General features: G+C 36.3%; 1 protein-coding gene across 4 annotated transcripts in view; it reads left to right on the top strand.

Moving 5' to 3' along the window:
- The window catches only part of EPC1 (enhancer of polycomb homolog 1), an 81,860-nt gene that overhangs the window by 8,981 nt on the left and 48,856 nt on the right, over positions 1 to 24,023 (top strand). Inside the window, exon 1 of one of the 4 annotated variants that reach the window (XM_081298968.1) lies at positions 14,541 to 15,033. The exons of 1 other annotated variant lie outside the window; for it this stretch is intronic. In XM_081298968.1, the coding sequence (XP_081155094.1) occupies positions 14,881 to 15,033 (153 nt within the window). In that variant the 5' untranslated portion in view covers positions 14,541 to 14,880. Of the gene's footprint in view, positions 1 to 14,540; positions 15,034 to 24,023 lie in introns of those variants that run through there. 2 more of the 4 variants (XM_081298971.1, XM_081298969.1) reach the window with 2 other exon arrangements.

The following is a 24,023-nucleotide window of genomic DNA, read 5'->3' as shown; positions in this document are numbered from 1 at the left end:
CACCACAAAAAAAAAAAAAAAAAAGTGAGTCTTATATATTGAAGGACTACTCTAAAGTTAATTTGAGGTTTGTTTTTTGTTTTGTGTGGTGCTGGGGATCGAATCCAGGGCTTTGTGCATGCAAGACAGGCACTCTACCAACTGAGCTGTATCCCTATCCCTAATTTGAGTTTTTGAAGAAATAATATAATTTTTTAAAATTTTCATATTCAAAGGCATTGTATTTTTAAATTTAGTTTCTGGCTCTTGCCATATTTCTAAATCTTGCAAGTTTTAGAAGCCATAGACCTTTTAAATAATAATGTGGTTTAATTGATAGCATTACTTAATTAAACACTTCCCAACTTTTTATATTGAATTCATAAATTTACTTTATACAGTTGCCTTCTTTGGTACTTAGGAAAATTTTTCAAGAAATTAAGAAAATTTTATATATCTAAGAAATTTAACTTCTACACATGATGATTTCTGGGTTCTCTTTAATGTTCCAATATCATGCATAAACTTAATTAGAAGGTCTACTTAAAAGTCTCATGGGCTGACCTCTTACTCCATTCAATCAAGTGTTCTTAAACAGTACAATTAACATTTTCTTTAAAAAGTATTTACTGTGCTTTCTACTGTACACTTCAAATTTTGCTGAAGTTAAAGTATACTTACCTGTAAGGAAAACAGTTTTGTCCTCTCAAACAATGTTGAGTGCTGCCTCCCCAAAGTGAATTTTTTGGTCTGCCTTCTCATCTTGATAAGCAGTTTGGGCAAGGATGTGAAACAGAATGGGGAGGGTTTGGAATCTCAAGTCAGGGAATCTGGAAGTCACTCAGCATTCCTAGAACAGGAGCTCAAATGCTTGGGCTGCCTGGACAGAAAATTCTGGAAGGATAACTAGGAAGGAACTGCCTCTTTCTGATATTAATCTGTCAACCCATTGTCCTCTTAGAGGAAAACTCCTGCCTTCTGAATCTCTGGCCAGGTAGGTCTTGATGGGAAGAAGAAAGAAGTAGGAGTTTAGGACAATTTTCTGTAAGTGTGGACATTGGACAGCAGGGGGCAGCACGAGGGCACCAAAAACTTCAAACAGTGTAAATTTGCTTCTGTAACATTTCTTGACAACTGTTTTGTTTACATTTATAAAGCAGCTTATGTTAATAACAGTATTCTTTCCCCCAAAATGAATAGAAATTAATAGAGAAAATAAAAATAACAGCTACACTGTTATTAGATTAACTAGTGGCCGAATGCTTTGCTATTTATTTGAAAGGATAGAAACAGTTGTGTGTTTATTATTTTCTTTCAAACGAACAGGAATTCAGAGTTCAATACAAAAGCCTCCATTTCTATGGAAAACATAGCTTTATATGATTTTAAGATTTGGCATTTCTTAAAAGTACACTTGTTCAGCTATATTGTGTTAAAGGAACTAGTGAAAAAATGGGGAACTCTTTAAAATAAAATTATAGTTAAATATTGAATTGGAATTTCAATATACACTTTATTTGGCATGGGAAATTCATGGGATTTAAAATTTAGGGGTTTGTGATTATGAAATCCTTTGGACTTTCAAATGAAAAAATATTAGTTTCTAAATTCAAAGCTATTACACTACATTTAATCAGATTTTTTTTTCTGGTAAAATTCACCTCCCCCTAACCTGTTTAGGTGTTTGAATGCTTAGTGATATTAAAAGTGGAAAACCAGAAGTTTTCACAAATATTTTTATTTAAGCTCTAGAACTGCCCATTGTAAACGCTACATTAAACCCACTTGAAATCTCTCTTTCTGTTTCCCTCTCTTTTTCTCTCTTTCATTTTCACTCTTCCCCTCTCACTCGCTCTCTCTCAGAAGATGTCATCATACAGCTTCATACTCTGCACCATTAGGGAAAAAACCTCTATTTGGCCTCATGATTCTTTCAGTGGCCATCATACATGTTCTGCAGTTTGTGATCAGTGTATGGATTGGCCTTTGTGTGCTGGTCTCTGTTACCGAGTTTCACTTTATAGAAAGACTTCCATCTGTGTATATTGATACGCTTCATATTTATCACTTTAACTAGGCAAATAAACTGATGACTATTCCATAATTATTGAATATCGATTCAATTATTAATCGGAAAATATTGATCTGAAACAATAAGTTTTTTTTGTTGTTGTCTTTAAGTTATACATGACAGTGGATTGTATTTTGGCAGAATATACATACAAAAAGTATAACTTATTCTATTATGTTCCCACTCTTCTGGTCACACATCATGTGGATCAGTTTTTTACTTAAGCTAATTAACATGAAAATGAGTTCTTCAACCCATTTCATCTCTTTCATCGAAAGAGATGAAAATACTTTGTAAAGTAAATTTATGAAACATTTTAATAACTAAAGTGATAATTTTGAGAATATAGAGATATCAAATTATACCTTTCAGACCACAGTATACAAATAGGGTTCTCCCTGTTTATGTTTATGGGAACTAAGTTTATTAAGGTCAATAACATCTTTTTCTTTTGTATAATTCATAATATGATTCTTGCACAAAGGTGAGAGCAAATAAACAAAAGAAGGTTAGGAAAACTTATAAAAGCATATGAAACATAATCAAGTTTTTAAAATTTAGATTTAAATGGACTCTTCATATGTCTGTCACGTTTTGAATTGTTAAATTGTTAAATTGGTTAAAGCGTTACTATTGTTGTTGCTTTGGGCATTTTTCCTCAGTGCCTAAACAATACTATTGTGTTAATTATTTTCTAAATTTATTACATAGACATTCCCTGTATGTTTCCAGGGAGAATATCTCACTAATTGCAGATATTTTATTTCTAAGCAATTATTTTGATCATTTTGACTTCAGCCTTTATTTTGAAGTTGACTCTTTCTTGTTTTCCAGTTTTAATGATATATTTACAAGCTACATGGATTTCTCAAATCACAATTGACCATACTTAAGGCAAAGCTACTTACTAACCATCCTTTAAGGGCTGAGTGGGTTTGGGGGGGCGGCGTGTAGCTTATGGGTAAAGTGGGTATTTAGTAGTAGAACCCCCCAAAAGAATCTTTCAAGTGTTAGTGCTACTAATTACCAATGGACCATTATCTCTTTGACTCAGGCATTGAAATTACACTCCCTAGGACATATCTCCCAAGATTTTATTTGCTCTTAAGTGTTCCCTATACTACGTAAATGTATAGTTAGGAAATACTAAAGGCATAGTTTCTTTAGAAATCACATATTTCAATTTTTCTCAGTTTTTTACATTTAAAAAACTTCATTTATCTCCATTTTTTTTTCTGCCAACTGGGGGAAAATAAATATAACAATAAAGTTGTAGGGTTGAGGGGCTGGGAGTGTATAGCTCAGTGATAGAGCACTTGCTTAGCATGTGTGAACCACTAGGTTTAATCCTCAGCACCACATAAAAATAAATAAAAATTAAATGAAGGTATTGTGTCCATCTATAACTTTAAAAAAATTAAAGTTGCAGAGTTGAAAACAGTTGGAAAGCAGCAAGTTTAGTCTCTCTCTCTCTTTTTTTTTTTTCTAAATTGAAGAGAGGAAGGCCAAGATTAAGATCATGTTGGTTGGTGGTATATCCAGGATAGGAACTTACATCTTTTAAAATTAAAATTAAAAGATGCTTGTGAATTACTCTTTCACATAGGTAAGGTAGCCCAGCATAGATTTTTTTTTTAGATCATTGATGACTTTATTATAAAATCATCACATGACTTAGAAAGCTTTCTGCTTCTTAAAAATTATCTTTAAAACCAACATGAGGAGGAAATACCTAAAAGTAGATGCTATAAAATTGTTTTATTCCTACTGAGAATTGGTAGAATTTTAAGAAAGATCATTATACAAAGCCTCGCTCAAAGTTAATGTGGAAGAGCCATTGCTTTTTGAGCAGACCACAAATGTTTAGTTATTTGCAAAAGCACAGATATTAGAACAACTCAAGGAAACAAAGGCAAAGGGAGTTTTATTAAAGATAGAAGAGAAACTAGATGTGGGAAGAACACATGTAAAACCTGGTGTGAAGAAGCAAGTGCGGATGTGTGTGTGCACTGATACTTTTCTGAATGGAAGCGATTTGAGAAATTATTAAAGAAGGGACACTTGCTAGGGATGTAGCTTAGTTGTAGAGAGCTTGCTTAGCCTGAATGAGATCCTGGGTTCCCTTCCTAGCACTAAAATTAAAGAAAAGAGTGAGGGAAGGAAGAAGAGAAAAAAGGGAAAGAGAGGAGAGGAGGAAGGAAGGGGCAAAGAACACTTTGTAAATTTAGAATATTATTTTCTGTTTTAAAGGTTTGGGTTTTAAATGTTTTCTTCAAGGGAAAGAAGGACTGAACAGCCAATGTAAACCCAGTTTGGCATGTATGTTAACGTGAAGGTACTTGGGACCTGGTTTAGCTGACTTCCACCCTTCTCTCCTTAATCTTTAAGAAAAATATTCAGCTTTGGAGGGATTAATAATAATAATGATTTCTAATACTTACTAAAATCTTACTATGACAGATACTGATGATGTCTTAAAAGACCTGATGTATTTAATGAGATAATATGTGTAAAGCACCTACTCCAAAGTAATATCTCAGTAAGTTTGGTTATGTGATGATTTATCTCTATTCCAAATTGTACCTGGAGGTAATATTATCTCCATGTTACAGGGGAGGAAGCTAAAACTCATAGACGCTAAGAATTTTCTTCAAATTTACAGTGGTAGAAGGGAGTTGAGATTTACACCCACAACATATTGTACTTCAGAGCCAAACTTTTAGCTACTACATTACACTATATCTTTTGGGCATTTATTTTCTTAAGACTGCTGCATATCTTCTGCTAGCAGCATTTACTGCTGCTTTAGAAATGGGAGACATTTTCAGCAGAGAAAATTCAGGAAGAAAGTGTTTTTATTTATTTTTCTGTTCTATAGCCAGTGATAAGAGGCTTCTTGTTGAAACATTTTTATTAGTAAAAATTATAATTCTGGTAAATTTATTCCAACATAAGGCAAATTTATCATAGATTCCCTGACCGTTAATATACTTTAGAGAATGTACAAAACATTCTCTAAAGTATATTAAAGAAATATGGCAAAATGCATCAAAAGGAATGAAAAACATGACTATTGAAAAGTAAATAAGATGAGTGAATTTTGGTTTTGTCTCAGAGATACCTATGTAAGGAAATGTGCGGAGGGGCCCTACTCGAGCAATAAATCTTCTTTGATTTACTACATGAGTGGAACAGGGTCATGGAGGATGTGTGACATTCCCTACCTCTGTAGTGAAATTGAAATAAAACTATTCTTCCTTACATTTGGAAATTCCAAAGATTTTCCACCATTATATCTCCTCTGTTCTTCCATAAGGCCTGAGAGGGAAGAGAACAAGTGTTTTTTACACAGTATGTAGTTAAGGCCCAGAAAGTGAACCATTTCTATAGGGTCATACAGCTTGGTAAAGGGTAGATGTCCGATTGGGATCCCGATCTTCAAACTTGGAAGCCAGTGTTCCATGCAGTACCTCATACCACTCTCACTACACTGTGTGGCTGCTTTGAATGCAAATTGTTACTTATCATCTGACTGTTTTTATTCAAAGCACTCACCCTGAGGCAAACAATAGCAACCTGTGCCAAGGGGCCCTAAACTCCTGGGGAGCTTGCTTGACCAGATCTGGAGATGGAGCAGAGCAGTCACTGAACACCCATTTGATGATGATAATCATTTGCTAATGAAGTGAAAAGAGGCATAAATTTCCTTGTGGATGTAAACATACAGATGATATAAAACTAAATGGAAACCAAAATATTCTGAAGATGAATAATATATATTTTTTTAGTTTTATAAAATCTTTCAGGTCCTTGGTTTCATTTGAGGATTTCTCTTTTTCCTTAGCTAAAGTTTTGAAGCATTTACAAACAATATTATGCTTTATACCTTACATACATTAAAAAAAAAAATGCTCAAGACTAGGGATGTAGTTGAGTGTAGGACACTTCTCTTGCATGCATGGGATCCTGGGCTCGATTCCTAGAGCCACAAGGGAAAACAAAACAAAACAAAACAAACAAACAAAAAAACAAGTAGCAAAAAATAAAGCTCAGAAAACAAAAATGATCTGTTGAAAGGAATAAAGTACAAATAACATTAAAAAATAGCTTGTTTTTATTGAGCATGACTTTTTTTTTTAATCAGGCTTTTTCATGCTCTATTCATTAATTATTTCATTAAGTCCTTGTAACAACTTAGCAGATTCTTACCATTCTTATTTTATGAATGGGGAAACTACAGCTCCAAGAACTTTAATTAGAATCAAAACATCTTTAATCAAAGTTCAACATGTTCTTTTCATTAGAGAAGTTTTGTGAATGAAATAAGGTTAAATATTTTTAGATAATTTGGTGTTAAACAGGAAATATATTGCCAAGGTTTAGCAATCTGCTCAATGCGAGGTGCCTCTCAGAATTTAGTTCAGTTTTATATTTAAATGTCTCTTTCACATTGTTTTTTAGCAGGGTAGAAATCTTAATGGCAATAAATATAGTACTCTACATTTACTAGATCTTTAGACTTCTTCAAGGTTTAGATAAACAATTTGATTAGAAAAATCTTCTGTTTCCTTAAATTCTTTTGACTAGAATTTCCCAAAATGTGCTCTTATAGAATGAAAGGTATCAATTAATCATACATATAAAAGGGGTTCCATGTTTAGATAAATTTGAAAAATAATGTGCTAAGCATCAGTAAATGGCAGGACTTCTCTTAGCCGATACCTATCTTCATGAGCTTATACCTATCTTAAGAAGGAAGGCATAATAGGTAGTATTTCCCTAACTTATTAAATTGATTGATTGGTTGACTGATTGATATGGTGTGGGAGATCAAACCCAGGGCCTTGCATCTGCCAGATAAGCACTCTACCACCAATCTACATCCCCAGTCCTTACTAGTTTTATATATCACTCTTTATATAATTTCCATCTCAGAACATGTGGGATTAGTGTTATATGAAATATACTTATGGAAAATGCCAAATGAATATCAGGAGGAAATACTCATTTTTAAAACCTAGGTTTTTGCCAACTACTCAGATGGATAATAAAGTAGCCAATCTTTATTTGTGTAGATTTGACACAATCATTATTCAAAGAACAGGTAAAACATGTGTCTTAAACCATGAAAATTTAAATCATTTTTATTTTTAAAATTATATCAAAATTATAAGTGTCATTTATAATAAAAGTCAGTATTCCTTAAGAGAACAATGTATAAGTAAATTATGGTACATACACAGGAGAAGTATCTGTCAAAAAATATTCTTAGGGCTGGGGTTGTGGCTCAGTGGTAGAACACTCACCTAGCATGCATGAGACACTGGGTTCGATCCTCAGAACCACATAAAGATAAAAAATAAAGATATTGTGTCCACCTAAAACTAAAAAATAAATGTTTAAAAAATATTCTTAGAAGAATATTTAATGAGATAGGAACATACTCAAATGATATTGAGAAGTAAAGGCCACAAAACAGAATATATATAATATTTATCCTGGTATTATAAAATAAGCACATAGAAAAAAGCAAAAATAAAAGCTAAGAAAGCCAGAAAACACTGACAGAAATGAAAATATCAAAATGTAAACCCTATGAATGAATCAATTAAAACCAAAATGTATCATCACATCCAAACACAGTCTTATTGTTTTGGTTTTTGGCTTTATGAGTCTCATGTTTGGGAACATTCATTCAGAACAATGTTAAGACCAGAATGCTGCACATACCTTTGTCAGTAACTCAGAGACACAACAGTGGGTCTTTGGGTGCATTAGCTTCTGCAACTATAAATATACAAGTATGTTTTACTGTATCACCAGGATGATGGAGAGACTCATGAATTACTGAAATGTATTCTCATTTAATGTGGGAGGTGCTGATGAGAGTAGCCACTCTGCCTTCCCGGCTGGGTCCTGAAGCTAAACTGATCTTTACCCTCAAGGTAGTCTTACTTCTCTAAACAAGCATCTACAAAATAACATGGGAGGTTACTGGAAAATCACTTCAAATTTGTACTTGACATTGATGTGCCAGGTAAATGATTGACTCCTCCAATTCACCTCTGGACGCTTCAATCTATCTTCTGCCCTATGTAATCTATCTTACATCCTATGTAAATGTGGCTTGCTATGATCTTCAACTACCTCATTCTTTTTGCTTCTCCTTGTTGGTCCTTGAAATGCTGACCTCACTTGGATTGTGTTCAAGCTTCCCCCCAGCCTCTTTTCTCTGGCTGTCTCCTGAATGTGAGTGCTCCCTGGGGCTCTGTTCTCTAGGCCCTCCTCCTCTCACTGCTTGAGTCATTTTCACACCTACAATCTCACTCCATGCTTTGAAATGATCACTTTCTCTTCCCTGATCTGCAAGGAAGAACCAGATTTGGAATGCTCAACTAAGCAGTGGATACAATGTTACTCAAAAGATCAGTAAAAATAAACACAGTGAGAGGAAACATTTTATTTCACCAATACTGGCTTATTTGATGGTAAGAAAGATAATTCTGTGCCCCAAGTTTCTTTGCCCCAAGCAAAGCTAGAAATAATTTCCTTCCTTGGGACATAGAAGCAATAGTCCAGTATAATCTTTCCATCAATCTTCCTTTGTCTGCCACCCATTGATAAATTTGACTTAAATCTTTCAATTTAAATTTTTGTTATTACCAGGTTTTTTTCTTGTTCCTAAATTTCATTCCTTCACCCCTATGTACCATTTATATCATACAGGTTCATATATTTATGTCTTAGTAAAACTAATGTTCAAGTAGCATGCTCCATCTACTCACAATGAGTAGGCATCTAAAGGTCATTCTGTGATTTGCTTTCTTCTCATCTTCTCTCCCTTCCTGCCTTCCTCCCATTCTCCCACTGTTTTCATCCTTTTGCTCCTCAGAACCTTGTACTTGCACTTGATCTATATCCAGCATTGCCAGTCAGTGGTTTAATGGGTTAACAGTAATCTAATATAATTCAATTTTAAAAGCACACTATCAAATATTTTAAAAATATGTATGGTTTAATTCTTAAATTTCTAATTTTTCTAAGATGGACTTTTATTCTTCTGGCAAATTATTGTGATGTATGACATAAAGAGACAACAAAATAATTTCTCCATTATTAGCTACCCATTATTATTGTTCAAGGTCAAGTTCCCAGTGGTTTTCTATTTATTCTGCCTACCACTCTTCAATTGTATCTGGTAGTACCCTCATTAAAATGCCATTACTTCAGGGGTCTCAATTATCTGCCTGCATGATGAGGGAAAGATCAGATGATTTATAAGGATTAAAGGAGTCAAGTCTTAAAAATAGTCAAACTTATCCAATTACCCTTTGGGATTGGAAGGTTATTCTAAATTTTGGTGAAGTCCTTACTGTCATCAGAATAAATTTTCTTTAACTTTAGTGTTTACATCACACAATGAGATGTACTATATGTCACTCTCTCTCTCTCTCTCTTTTAATTCCAATATTGCAGAAACCATTTCATAGATTTTTAAAAATTCATTCTCAAAGTTTAGGTCTTATATATTTCTTTCTCTTTTTTCCCCTTTCATTTATTTATTGTTTGGTTAATATTTATATTGAAGATGAAGTTAAACTGAAAAAACTTTGAATCCATCCTGCCACAGTTTGCTGGATTGATAACTTACTTGCCCATTATTCTTTTTAAGTTAGAGACAGATTATTTTAACATATATATTGAATGATTATATTTTATATCAAATATCATTCCTAAGTATTATGTACACTAATTCATCTATAAATCACAGTATAAAGAAATCAGTATCAGTTGTGCAAATACTGTTTTTGTTAAATATATTGCCATGCAAATTGTAATATTTTGCTAGATGAAAAAATACAAAAAGGGCTCCCAGTTTCCTAGCTGTTATGTCGCAAAAATTATTTACTATTATTTCTTTATGTAACTTATTATGAATATAAAAAATACAGAAAAAAATGATTACTTTGAGTGAAATGGACTAATTAGTATTACTACTTTTTGCACAGTGCTTTCAATTCTAGCATTCTACCACTTTTTATTGTTGAGATTGTTCTGTAGTCATTAATTTCACATTTTCCCAATTAAATATAAACACAGTATATTACTCTGTGAGCTTAAATGTATCATGTCTTATTATTTCTCTGAGGTTGCATAGTTCTGAGTAAACATTCAGTAAATATTTCTTGAATGCTTAAAGGAATGAGGAACCTAGATTCCAGCTACCAAAACCGGTATTATGGTTTTTAATCTTGTAGTTTCATCAAAGGAAACTTAACTCTGAGCAACCGTATCCATTCTTGCCCTCATTCTTTCTTGCCTTAAAGGAAGAGGGTCCTAAAGTTAATCCATTAAAATGATTTTTGCTTTTACTACAAACATGCCCACATCACTCCCACCTAAGAATTTGACCCAGATAACCACCCTTTGTCTGTCACCGTCTCTCTGTACTCCCTTCTTTGACAAGCCCCTCAAAATCTCTCTCCCTTCTCACATTATGTTCTGTCTTCTGACTTCATTTTAATCAGGTTTCTTAGGCTCCCTCTGGATTCTCATCTCAGCAATGCCCTTCCTCAGTTTCCTGAATATAGGCAGATCACACAACCTCTCTAAACCCAACAAGACATACATAATTGGGCTGGCATGAAAATAAATGAAATAAGGCAAAGTTCTTCTGCATCTCCTAGCATGTAGTGAGTGCTCAATGAATAGTAGGTATTACTCTTACTGATCGAAAGTTTAGTAATCGGATATCAGCGATGAGGAATTTCTTGTAGGTTTGGGAATTATTTTGAATTCATCTAATTGTTCCCTTGTTCTTCAGATTAGGGAATTAGAGCCCAGGCAGATTAAATAGTCAGTATTTCATTGAAGAGGTGATATCTGGGTTGGATTTTGAAGGATAATAACAGTAGCTTACATCTACTGAGTACTCACTGTGGGCAGGAACCATTCTAAATGCCTCTCATGGATTGTTTTATTTAATCTTCAAGGCATTCCTGTAAAATAGGAGTTCAGTAGCTACAAGTAGATGGGTTATAGTCTACTATAACAGAGGAGAGAAAAGAAAGAATAAAAATCAGGAAGCAGGGAAGATGTGTTGATTTCTGAAGATGTTGATGAGATGAACTGAACATCTAAAGACTTCAGCAATAAAGAGAGATGATGCTGGAGAGAGTAAGGCAAAATTATAGGAGGACTTTAATTTGAATTTGGCTTTACTAATAGGAAAAAATAAATAAATAACAGTTATAATATATGCTTGGGGAAGGGGAGATACTGAATAAAAGTAGGGTTTGAGGTATACTGATTTGGTGACATGCACTATGAAGCCCTGCTAAGGGCTGTGTACTGGGTTCTTCATATAAAAACAAATCACATTTCATTAGGATAACATGGTACATAATTATTATTACCATTAAGACTATGTCTCTACTTTCTTATCCTACTCTGTCCACTCAAATTCTTACCTGTTTCATCATACAACAGGATTTTTGTTGAAGTATCCTACTGAACTCTGGCCATCTAAAACTCTCCATCCTCAGTGCCACCTGCCAGTTGCTCCTCCCTCCAGCTGGATCATACAGTTGTGTTTTCTCCCTTTTCTCCTACTCTTTCATTCCTATTACTAGCTGGAATCTTTGCCATCTTTCAGAACCAAATTCCATGCTGCCTTCTCTATAATGTCTGATCAACTCATCTGGAACTTCCAGAGCACTGCATTTCACTACATTGCTTGTCATTTGATTAACTGGCTATCCATTTACCAGTACTTTATTTGTATCCCTTGCAATGACAGTACTGTGTACCTCGATATCATACAATTGTGACATGAACTGAAACTGTTTAAACATTGCAAATCCCTTTTTATGCATGTTTCCTTTTGAGGAAAGGTTAGTATACTTGGGGTTAACCCTAGTATACATTCTTGCAGCGTTGAGAATATTAAATCACTATTGTTGGGACACTTAGAAAAAGGAAACTTTAAGTTGGAAATAGAAAGGAAAGTTAAAAATAGAGCAGGATTAACTATTTTTTCAAGGAATGTTTGGGTTATATAAAGAAAGTTGAAGAAAATTAAATCTGAATCTTTATAGCTATACTCCTGCCCTTTAGAATGGAAAGACATGTACTGGATATAGGACAGACTTGAGGCTCAAGCCTCTGGGTCCTTGGAAACTCAGAAGGAACTGGGAATGGGAAATATAGGGCAATGAGTAGAGATTTAAGGGGAAAGAGAATGTCCCTTTGATCTGCAAAAGATCTACTGAATTTGTAAGCATATCTCTGAACTTACCACAGAGGATGATTTGAGAATTTCTAGAAAATAAGGAATTTATTTGTAGAGTGTCCATTATTAACAACTGTTCAAACATTATGTTTTCCCAGGAATACCTTTTCTTCTACCATTTAATTCCCATTACTAGCTGGATTCTTTGCCATCTTTCAGAACCAAATGTGAAACAGTTTTCTGCATGCTGTTATTTTAGTGAAGTTTTTTAAAAAATCACTTCCTTGGTTCACTCATGACTTAAGACCCTGTTTTATCCTATAAAATCCAAGTTCCTTAATCATAAATTCCACTACTAGGATTTTCAGGAATCTAATATTGTAGGTTGGAGAGGGCTGTTATTGTATTGTTATAATCAGCCAGAATTTTCAGAATGGTTAAATCTGGCTAAATAGGTGTCATATTCCACATTAAAGCTGCAAGGTTCCCAGAATGTGGCATGCACTCTCTGTTCTGAGGTCTTTGCTACTGTCCTTGCCTAAGATATCTTTCTTCCCTTCATATTTTGCTACATTAACCCATACTTATCCCACATAATTTGGCTCAGATATCGTCTCCTCCAAAAAGTCTTCCCTGAATACTTTATTAGAATCGCTTCCCTGGGTTGGACACCACTCCAGTCTATTCCCAGTCTATTCATCAAAACGCCCCTCTGCTTGTGGCAATTAGAATTCACCTGTATTGCTCCCCACTGTGTGAGCTCCTCCAGGAGTCCTGTGGTTGACAAGTCAGCAGCAACACACTAAGAAGTCTATAAGGACTCTATAAATGTTTGCTCATTGAGTGAATAAATAAATGCATGGTCTCCATGTAGCAAAGGTAGGTTTAAGTTCCTCTGCCTTATAGAGGTGAGTTTTCAATATTGGAATTTTAGAATAATCTTGGAGAACAGCAATCTACCTCTTTATCATCTCCCCACCTGGTGAAGTGTAGTAAAGTATGCTAGAATTTCCCCAAGTGTGCTGTTACAGCACACTTAGTAATAAAGGTGATAATTAATGGCACCTAAAAACCAACCTGGAAGATAGCAGTTTGCCTGTATGTCCTAAGCTAATAACACCTCATATAAAAACCAGTATTTAACGATTATTTTTACTACGTAGCCTTTAGCAGGAAAAGCGGACAATTTTTTTTTTTTTTCTGGGTGAACATTTGAAATTTTGCTGCCAACTTATTAAACCCACTGGAAGGAGATCTCTGGATACCCATTTTCATATGTAATATGAACCAAATAAATGTTAGTAATCTATCATATCATCTAATCTCTCATAATAATTCAGCCTTTCCTTATGTGGGGAGTGGGGGGGGGGGATTGGCGAGTGCATTACAGGTTTTATAAGATTAAATTTTATCAAGCTGTTCAGAGAATAGATGACAAGTGTGAATCCGTGGCTAGGTCGAAACAGCATTTGCTTCCAATACAAACACTAAGTAGATATAAAGAACTCGCTCTAGAATTGAAGGCCGTGCTTCAAATGTTTTCTCTAAAGATTACATCGTATCCTTTGCATCAGTTACAATAAAATAGTATACATGAATAGTTAAAATGTAAAACTGGAGGGGAAAAATTACTTTGGAGCGGAATTAGAATAGCATTTATAATGAGCGGGGTGGGTGGGAACCTGACCAATGATCAAATGTCATGGATACTTAAATGATACTTTTAAATGATCCAAAGTTTCATGACATAAAAATAATTGCTGCTAAAAAGTTTACCCAGAGTAACGTTTTGCCCTTGATTTCGTTTGCGTTTTTATTTTAAAGTCCTAAATTGCCGCGATCAGTAGGATGTGGGCAGCGCCTCCGGAGCGCCCCTCGGACGCCCGGCGACCGCGGCCTCGACCCCTCGAAGCACCAGGCAGGGATGACACCGGTGCCCGAGCCCGGGACTCCGGGGCAAAAGCACCGCCGAACAGCTCTCCCCCGCTGCCGTTCGAAAAGCCGGCGTGCGGGTGGAGACAGTTTTCCGACACCTTCGCCCGTCAGAAAACGGCGCTGGGAGGGAGCGAGCGTGAGCGAGCAGCTTGAGCGCTGGAGGGCGAGCGGTACCCACAGGCCGGCTCCCGGCGTCCGAGCGCCCGCCAGCGCCGCCGCCCCTTAGGCCTAGCTGCCCCCCGGCCGGCGGAGGGCGGGGGCCGCGGCTGCCCGGCGCGGGGAGCTAGGTGGCGGGCGCCGGGGGTTGGCGGGACGCGCGCTCCGTGCCGGCGCCGGCCTCGAGCCCGCGCTCCCCCCCCCCGCGTGCCCGCGCCGCTGCGCGATGCAGTGTGGGGAATGGCTGGGGTTGGCTGAAGAGCGCACAGTGGAGTTTTAATGTCCGCCATGTTGGCCATGGCGTATTGAAGAGAGCGAGCGAGAGAGGAGCGGAGCGGCACAGCCTCCCACCCTCCCGGCTGGTGTTAGTGCCCGGACGGCGGGTTTTGCGCTCCGCCCCTCAAGTCCCCGGCAGCGGTAGGCGAGTGGGGACCGAACCCCCGGTTCTCCATGATCCCGCTGGCCGGGGCCGTTTCCCCAGAGCGGAGAGGTATCTGCTGCGCCTGAGATGAGTAAACTGTCGTTTCGGGCGCGGGCGCTAGACGCCTCGAAGCCGCTGCCGGTTTTCCGCTGTGAGGATCTGCCCGACCTGCACGAATACGCCTCGATAAACCGGGCCGTGCCGCAGATGCCCACCGGAATGGAGAAGGAAGAGGAGTCGGTACGTGTTAACTCCCCTGTCCGACCCACCGCCAGGCCCCGCTCCTCTGCTGCCTGCGGCGGCGGCGGAGCAGCAGACCCACACAAAATGGCCGCCATCTTCTCTTCGCCGCCGACTCTCGGTCGCCGGCCGGGCCTTTACCCTGCCTTCCCCGGCCTAGACCCCCGGCCGTCGCGGCCCGGCGGGCCCTCCTCGAAGGCCACCCGCCGACCCCGGTCACTTGTACCCGGGCCCCGCGGAGTTCGGGGGCCCGAAAGGCACAAAGGGGTCACGTGACAAGGCTGCCGGCAGCCATTTTGTGGTCTCAGTTCTTGGGTTGGGCCTTGTGCATCCGGAGAGGGGTACTGGCTGGGTGGCGGTGGGGGTGCGGCGAGCCGGGAGCCGCGGACCCGCCTGCAGCTTTTCCGCGGGCCGCTGGGCGGCGCTCTATGGCCGTTGTGGCCTCCGCGCCGCTGCCGGCGCCCAGGAGCGTAGTTTCTGCGCACAGGCGGGGAGTTTCACTTCCCGGAGGCCTGGACAGCGTGTTGGGCTCTGTGCAACCCCACGTGGAGCCTCAGAGGGCCGGGTCAGGCGGACTGCAGGCATTTGAGGCTGGTGTCCTCCTCTCCCTGAATGAAATGTCGGGATGCTCCATGTTTGCCCAGACGACTTAACTTTCATAGAAAACTTAGTATTTGCAGTATCCTCTTTCTGGAACGTGTACATGCAATCCCTGTGCCAGTTAGTCGGAGGATAATAAACGACTATCCCTGACTTTTTCTTTGATCCTGAAAAATATGTTGCAGATTTGTTTGGACTAAGTGGCTCTTCCAAAGCCCTGCAACTTTATTATTCCTTTATCTGTAAAATAAATTTAATTTCGCCTGCTTTCAGATCTCTCAAAGGGAGGGAAAAGGTCTGATTTAAGTAAATGTCGAAGACCAAAGAGTGTCCTTTTTAATTCCTAACGGGACTTAAGTGAATTCATTCAGAGATCTTAACATTGAGATGTCTAAATTGGGTGGGTTTTAATATTTAAATGACTTTACAGCTAATTGACAGTCATAGCTATGGCTTTACCTTGTTGTGGAAGTTGGGTTCAGACACAAGGATAATAGAATCTTCCTCTCATTTCCCCCAGATCCTTGACAGTATAACTTGATGACTTCTAATCCTAAGGAATTGCATACCTTGGTTTTCAGGTACAGCCATTTAAACAGGGTGCAGTGTATTGACAGTTCAAGGAAGTCAAGGATTCGCGTGGACTTGTGTGCTACAAACTTGTTGTGGAAAATTGTACTGTAATACTTCTATTGGTATTGTAAGAATTTTTAATGTAGAAACTATGCTCTGTAATGTTATCTTTGAAAATAAAACTCTTTAAACTCTTTGGGTTGGTTAACCTTTTAAAATAAAATAGTTGTGACAGTCAAATGTTACTTTTTGAGAGTAGCATCCAACTTTACAGATAAGCTAAGTGTATGTAGTAGTTGAGATTGTCTAGTGTAGTACTGACTTTCAGCACATTACCTATGAGAATCGTACCTTTTATTTTTACTTGTATGATCTTAGAGTAGACTGGTGCCATTTGTTTATTTTTAAATAAGTGATTTGTTTTTTTTAAAATTAAAGTACTTGTGACTGCAGAATCTTGTCTTTTGGTTTTATTTTTGTTTCTCTTTATAATTTTAACAGATAATAACTTTTAAGTTAGGGAGTTGGTGTTACCTTGCCCTGGAAATTAATTTGTAGTTCTTGTTTTGCAGCCAAGGAATGGGAGAACCTGATTAAAGCAAGACAGCAATACAGAATGCTTTAGAAATTTAGTTAAGTCTTGCTTCTATGAATATTTTGGAGAGTCCCAAGAGCTACAACCTAAAATGAGAGCAGAGTTCAACTGAAGTATCATGTGTGTTAAATTTTGCAGATAATTTTTGTTCACTGAAGTACAGTAGCTATCACTAGGTCATAGCATGTGGATCCCCCATTTTTGAGGGTCATAGGGATTTTTTTCTTCTGTCATGCTGTCTTTTTCCATCACCTGTTTTAAAAGTTTTCACTTCACAACCAACCAACCAAAACTGTGTATGATCAGTGAAGCTGAATAGGTATTAAACTTAATAGAAGAATGTAAAAAGTTCCCAGTAAACAAACTGCTCCTCAATCCTGTGGTTTCATGTCCTTAGTGGTAGGTCATATAAATCACAATTTTGAAAGAAGCATGCTATGCATTGTTGAAAATGTGTAGTAAACATAAAGGTAATTGAATTCTAAGTAAACCTTAGGAAAAAAAAAAACTGTACATAGTTTACTGAAAGTACTTAGTATTTATAAAGAGGAAAGGTTAATTAAAACAGACTTCTGTTTTTCACATATTGATTATGCCTTCTATTAGCTCCCCATAGCCTAGAACCTGAATTGACTGTTTAGCTTAGCAAAAGTGCATATTCTTCCTTTGGTCATGAAAATGGGGGCAGATTTAGATGAGGATAGTTTTTTACATACCACTTTATTAATAAAAAGCATTTAATGACTGGAATACATCTGCAAACTTGTCATGTGAAATATACCTAATAATTATAATTTGTGGTGAATTTAGTACAAATCTTTAACATATGAAAAGGATTTAATAACTTATACTCCCATTTAGCTTATTTTAATCAAAGCTGACAACATTGGTCTAAATAGTCATGCTTGTTAATTTTAAAGAAAACAGTTTTAAGTAAAATCCCTCATCCATCTTCCCAGCCCATGGCCTTTTGGAAATGAAAAACATTACTCAACTTTAGAACTTAGTTATTTTATTATTGTAGTAGAATTGAAAAATTAACTAGATTATAATCAATTGAAGGACTTACCTGGATCCTGATGTTAGGGTGCAAATATTTAAATTCATTCAATGAAGTAAGTTGTAAGTTGCTAATCCAAAAGATAACTTGATGAAAACCTGGTATTAATGAATTACAGGTACAAATTTTAAATGATTGAGAAACAGTGGACCATCATCACCTCTATGAAATAAATGAGTCCCTTTGAGTATTTAAGTTGGAGGCAGATGTCCCATTATAATTTATCATTTCTAACTTCATAAAGTTAATTTTATTATCTTTATGCTATTTATTGCCACAGTGTTACATTTATTTGAAACGATGTGCATTGCTAAAAAGATTAGTCCTATGAGATTTTGTTTTGTTTTGCTTTGTTTTTTGGTACTGGTACTTGAATCCAGAGGGCTTTACCAGTGAGATACATCCCCAACCCATTTCATTTTTTATTTTGAGATAGATTCTCACTAAGTTGCTTAGGGTCTAAATTGCTGAAGCTGGTCTTGAACTTGCCATCCTCCTGCCTCAACCACCTGAGTCACTAGGATCACAGATGTGCACAACTACGCCCAGCTTCATATTTTTTTAAATTGACTTATTTTGATTAAAATTGGAGCTTTAAGTTAAATCCTCCATTATGATAATACCACTTTGGGATACATCTTAAAAAGTTCTTTTTAAAGTGTTGTTTAACAAATTCGAGTGACTTATCCTCAATGTAACATTTTTCACTGGGTTGTATTGGGTGTATGTTTCCATTTGTGAGGAAGAGACTTATGATATTTGATGTATTTGAGATGTGAAGTATGATATCAACCAATTCAGAAGCAGGGTGTAGCTATCATAATGTGAAAGCTTACCTTTATAAGGTTCTAACTGGACAAGATAGTCTTACACTCCTATCTTTTGTCTCCTTCATTACTGGCCCAGTATACAGTGTTATTAAGTCCAAGTTAAGGACTTTATAAAGTTGATAGGAGGTTTCTTTTTGTTTTGCTTTAATGAGGGATAAAGTGGCAATGTGCACATATTCCGAAATTTTTAAAATTTTTATGAGAATCTACTTTTTCAGTTTCATAGAAGCAAGTTTAAATTGCTTTAAGTGATAAGCTTGAAAGTTTGATTTCTTATTTTTAAAAGACTTTTTTTTTTAACCTTTAATATTCTAAACCGTAGTTTTTAGCTCTTCCATCTGGAGCTATAAAGATCCGTCCAGATTTCTCTGTTCTGTCCACTCTCTTGGAAGTGAAGAGAAATATCTGAAATCCCAGTTATAGTAGAAGGAAAGTTTTAACAAAGAACCTACAGATAGTTTGGATTAGAAAGGAATTGAGAGTATTTAGGATTTTTGCTTTAAAGAACAAACAGTCCAGATAAAGCCAAAGATAACAGAAATGACAATCTGACTTCAACTTTTTACTTGTCCAAGATATTTTTGAGTAGAAGTTCCTAAGCTGGGATTGGTTCTGAGGGTTATGGGGACAATAGTTCTGGAAGTTGGTGGATCGCACAATGTGCATATAAAATTTTGTGATATATTTTTCTAGAGGGAACGTTCATACTTGTCCCTCAAGCAAACAGTAATGGGCCAGGTCAGAAAGCTCAAGAGTTAAGATAGTCTGTCCTAGAAATTTCAAATGGAGTTCTTTTGGTTTTGTCTCAATCTGACAGTAACTAGAAACAGGATAATTGAAATATTTTAAAAAGTATAGGCAACACAGGAAGACACTGAAGACTTAACTATAAAAGGGACCTCTTGAGAATCTAAATGTGTAGGTACCTAAAGTATTAGTATTAACTTCCATTTCAGTATATAGTTTAATATTTCAAATTGTTTAGCCTTTGCTTTCTTAGCAATAATAAAAACTAATGGGCTTATGTATTTAAAGGTGTTTTGTGGGTATTCATGATCACTAGTGGAATTTTAAATTTTCTCTCACCTCAATAAAATTTAAAAGCATCATTTAATATACAGAGTAGTAAGCAAAGGATAAAAAGCTGTGTTTAAAGGTTCATTCTGGGGGCAGAATTAAATAGTCTACCAACCAATCTTATTATTTTATTAAAAACACTGAGTTTGTGTTTTACATTTTTCATTTTACTATGTCCTGATATTTAAGTAGTAAACAGACACAGAAGCCATAAAGACACACATATGACAGTGTTTTTTAAGTACTTACTAAGAGTTCAAGAGTCCTGTTTGTATATATTAAAATGTGGATCCTGACTACATTTATTACACAATTTCCTGGAAAATTAAGAAAATTTAATTGTTAACATTATTTTAAAGGGAACAATAATATGGAATAATTGTATAGTTTGTGATTCTACCTTTTAGAAATAGAGAACCCATAAGGTAATGATAATTTTATATTGTATTTCTGGAATAAAATGAATTGTGAGGGATTGGGAATGTAGCTCAGTGGTAGAGTGCTTGCCTAGCGTGCATTCAAGGCCTGGGTTAAGTCCCCAGTATTGGGGGGGAAAAAGTTTCTAAGTACAAAAGTGGTATGAAAGCATGAAATATTTTAAAGACAGAACTACAGATTTTAGGGAACTCAATAAGAACTCAAAGTTTTAAACAATTTGATAGTATTGCTTAGTGTGTTTATAAATTGTTAATCGAGTTTCCTAACTCAAAACCAATGATTTCTATAGACATCGTCTTTTGAGTTATTACAGTATTTTAAACTTAGTGGACATCCAACTTTAGATGCATTTAATAAATTTCATCCACCAGCCCTGCTGTTGTAGATAGACGAAAAACAAATTTGGTGACCTTAATAAGTCTTTGACACATTATCTGCATCTTAGCTTTGGTGAATGCAGAAATGATGAGTTATTTTGAAGACGTAATGAAGGTTATCTTTTAAATGTTTGGTGTTTGGTTCAACTGGGCATTTTGGCACACACTGTAACCCCAGCAATTCCAGAGGCTGCAGCAGAAAAATTTCCAGTTCAAGGCCAGCTCCGGCAATTGAGCAAGACTCTGTCTCAAATTTAAAAAGAAAATTGGTTCAATTTTGATGCATTCTTCCATAGCTTTCTGAATTTTACTATGAATTTTAAAAATTATTTTTGTTTCATTTGTTTGTGACGAATTATCAAAGCAAATTATTTTAATTGAATTCCCTTCAGTATTAGCAAGTACCAGCTGAATAAATAAGATGTGGCCTCAGAGTAAATCCAGAGACAAAGATAACCCAAAGTTTCAACTGTCATATGGATAACATATAGTTGTTTTACATTATAATTATATTATATATGTAAAAGAAAAAAAAACTCTTGAAGCAATTATTAATTGAAAAAACATCAAACTGGGATTTATGAGACATACGTCCTAGTCTAGCCTCTCATGTTGTGTAGGTATACATACATGTTTACTCAAACCCAAATTTTCTTTATTCAAAAATGAAGAAATGGTTTTATCTCTATTGCAGTCAGCCTATTGTGTTGATACTTGTCTTTTCAAATGTGTGTTACGTGCTTATTTAAAATAAGTCTTTAAATCTTTAGTGGTTTCCCTTGCATGTTATATGAACATAATTTACAAAGAAGTAAAGATAGTCTAGGTGCATGGGTAACTGGTTCCAATTTAGTCTTTGGAAGCTCTGGGATTTACAAGTGGATGCAGTAGCAGTATTGTAAAGATTTTGAGTTTAGAGATGGAACTCTGTAGTGATAGTTACAGATTGATGGTTTACCTGTAAGATAATAGTGTGTGGAGGTGAAATAAAATATAAATATAGCTAGTTGAAGACTAAAGCAAAAATTTCATCATTATTCTAATAACTGAGTGGGGAGATTTGAGTGAGGTACATTGTGTAAGAAACACATAAATACATTTTTTATTGATTTTTGTAGCAAATGTTTATTGCTTATGATACTGTTACAAGCCCTGTGGATACAACAATGAATAAACAGGGATTGTTTCATGGATTTTACATTACAGACTTTGGGCTCAGAAGGTAGAAATTTTTTTATCTACTTTGCTAACTGATGTTTTCAGCACCTGAAATAATGCCTGGTACATAGTAAATGTTCAATATTTGTTTAGTTGAATAACTGAATTCTAATGGAAGAATATAGACCAAAAATATAAAGAAAAAATAAAGAAAGAAATGGATAAAACTATGTGGCAGTAGAACAAGAAGTACATAATTTCAGATAGATGAAAGAGGAGGATTTATTTTGCATTGGAGGTAAAGGCAAATTTCACCTGAGACTCAAATGTTGGGAATAAGCCCAACATTAATACCTGTTAACATATGGATGTAGAAAGTTCTAGGCAGAGGGCCTGAGGTAGGAACAAAAGAAAGTCCAATGTTAGTAGAGCAAAGTGAGGAAGGGGATGGTTATTATGCCATGAGGACCCACAGGCATTCAGGGGATACCAATCAGATAAGGTATTGTAGGCTACCATAACAAACTAGCATTGCTTGGAAATGAAGTAAGCCATTAGTTTGAGGTAAAAAGGAGTGACAGGTTCTAACATTTTTTAAAAGATCACTCTACCATGTGGGAAATGAGTCATATTAGATAAGAATGATGGCCTTAAGAAGAATGGTAAAGGTACAAATTAAGAGAATTAGATGGGTTTGAGATCCTTTTGATGGTACAACCAACAGAACTTGCTTGATGGATTTGGATATACTGATGTGTTCAGAGATGGAGAGAAAGAATCAAGGATGAATTCCTGAGATTTAACTTGAGCAAGTGGATAGATGATTGGGTTACTTTCTGAGATAGGGAAAAATTAGAGGAGGGATGTTATACAAAAGGTAGAAGACTTTAGTTTGAAAAGCCTATTACTTGTTCAAATGTAGCTGAGTTGTGAGAATGTTGTACATTAGAGCAATTTGTGCTAAAGTGTATGATTTGGAAGTCATTAACATACGGTTGGTAATTTACGCTGTGCTCTATAGCTCAGGTAGAGGAGGAAAATGAAGCTAAAAGTGTCTCAAGAAAGAAGGACATTGGTTAGCTGTGTCCACTGAGAAGATGAGTACTGGAAAGTGGTTGTTTAATTTGATTAGTTATATGCCATTGGCCTGTAACAGTGGAATGGTGGAAATTTCCCTGAGTCTGGCTAATGGCTGATCTGAGCCTATGTGGAAACTTAACAGGTCTCTGAAAGGGAGAAAGGAGTGGTGGGGTGGGGGAGGATAGTTCTGGCAGGTCACAGGGCTGGAAATGTTACATCCCCACTTTCCAGAATAGAATGGGCTGGTATTACACAAAGCATCAAATGAGAGTCCTCAGAAGGGTTATTCTCCAAGTAGTAGAGTCAAATTAGTGCTAAACTAAATACTTATAGACTTGTCTATTTAATAAAGATTGAACAGGAAACTCAAAACAATCTAAATTTCAAACAACTTGTGTCCCAGAACAAATACCAAAAACGAAAACAAAAAAATGCCTAGCAATAAGCCTTATAACAGAATTAGTAAATTAAAATGTTAAAAAGGTTAAAAAGAATCTACTATAACTAGTGTAAAAGAATAGAACTAGTATAATAGAACCATTTAAAAGGATGAAATAATTCCATCCCCTCTCTGATTCAAGGACTTTGTTCTAATAACTATTTCCTGTCTCTCCTGGATCAGTTTTATGGAGGGATCTAATTAGGGAAGAAATACTTTTTTCCCCTTTCGAAAAGAAGGAAGTTGTATGAGAATAAAATGCATAGTAGTTTGTTGGAGTTGGTAATGAGAGGACAGAATGGTTTATCTTATGATTCTACTTCTCTATGAAGTAGGAGGTGAGGTCATCACCTGAGAGTGAGAACGGAACCTTAAGAGACAGGAAGGTAGGTGTGGGAAAGCTAACTTACTAGAGAAAGGAATAGAATTGATGAATGTGTTGAAGGTATAGTATTTGTGATCATTTAGAAATCAGACCAGTCAGCTTATTTGGGCAGTTGAATGGAGATCAGGAGTTCGACTTGATTTCCAGCACCAAGTAGGGTTCATCTAGGGTTGAGCAAGTACAAAGGAGGAATCCAAGGATGAAGACAAAAGTATTTATGAGGTAGATTATTGTGATGGACCATGGAATCTAAACTGGGTAAGCAGGGAAAGAAGGCATCATGGAGATAATGAGTAGTAGAAGATTGACATAGGACTCTCATAGGATTAGAAGGCTCAGAGGAGTCATTTCTTAGAGTAAGGGTGTTAGAATAAGTTA

This window comes from Spermophilus citellus, assembly GCF_964194105.1.
Source record: "Spermophilus citellus genome assembly, chromosome: 6".
In the NCBI taxonomy this organism is placed as follows: domain Eukaryota; kingdom Metazoa; phylum Chordata; class Mammalia; order Rodentia; family Sciuridae; genus Spermophilus; species Spermophilus citellus.
Note: the sequence above shows the minus strand (reverse complement) of the source record. Positions and strands in the feature narration are given on the sequence as shown.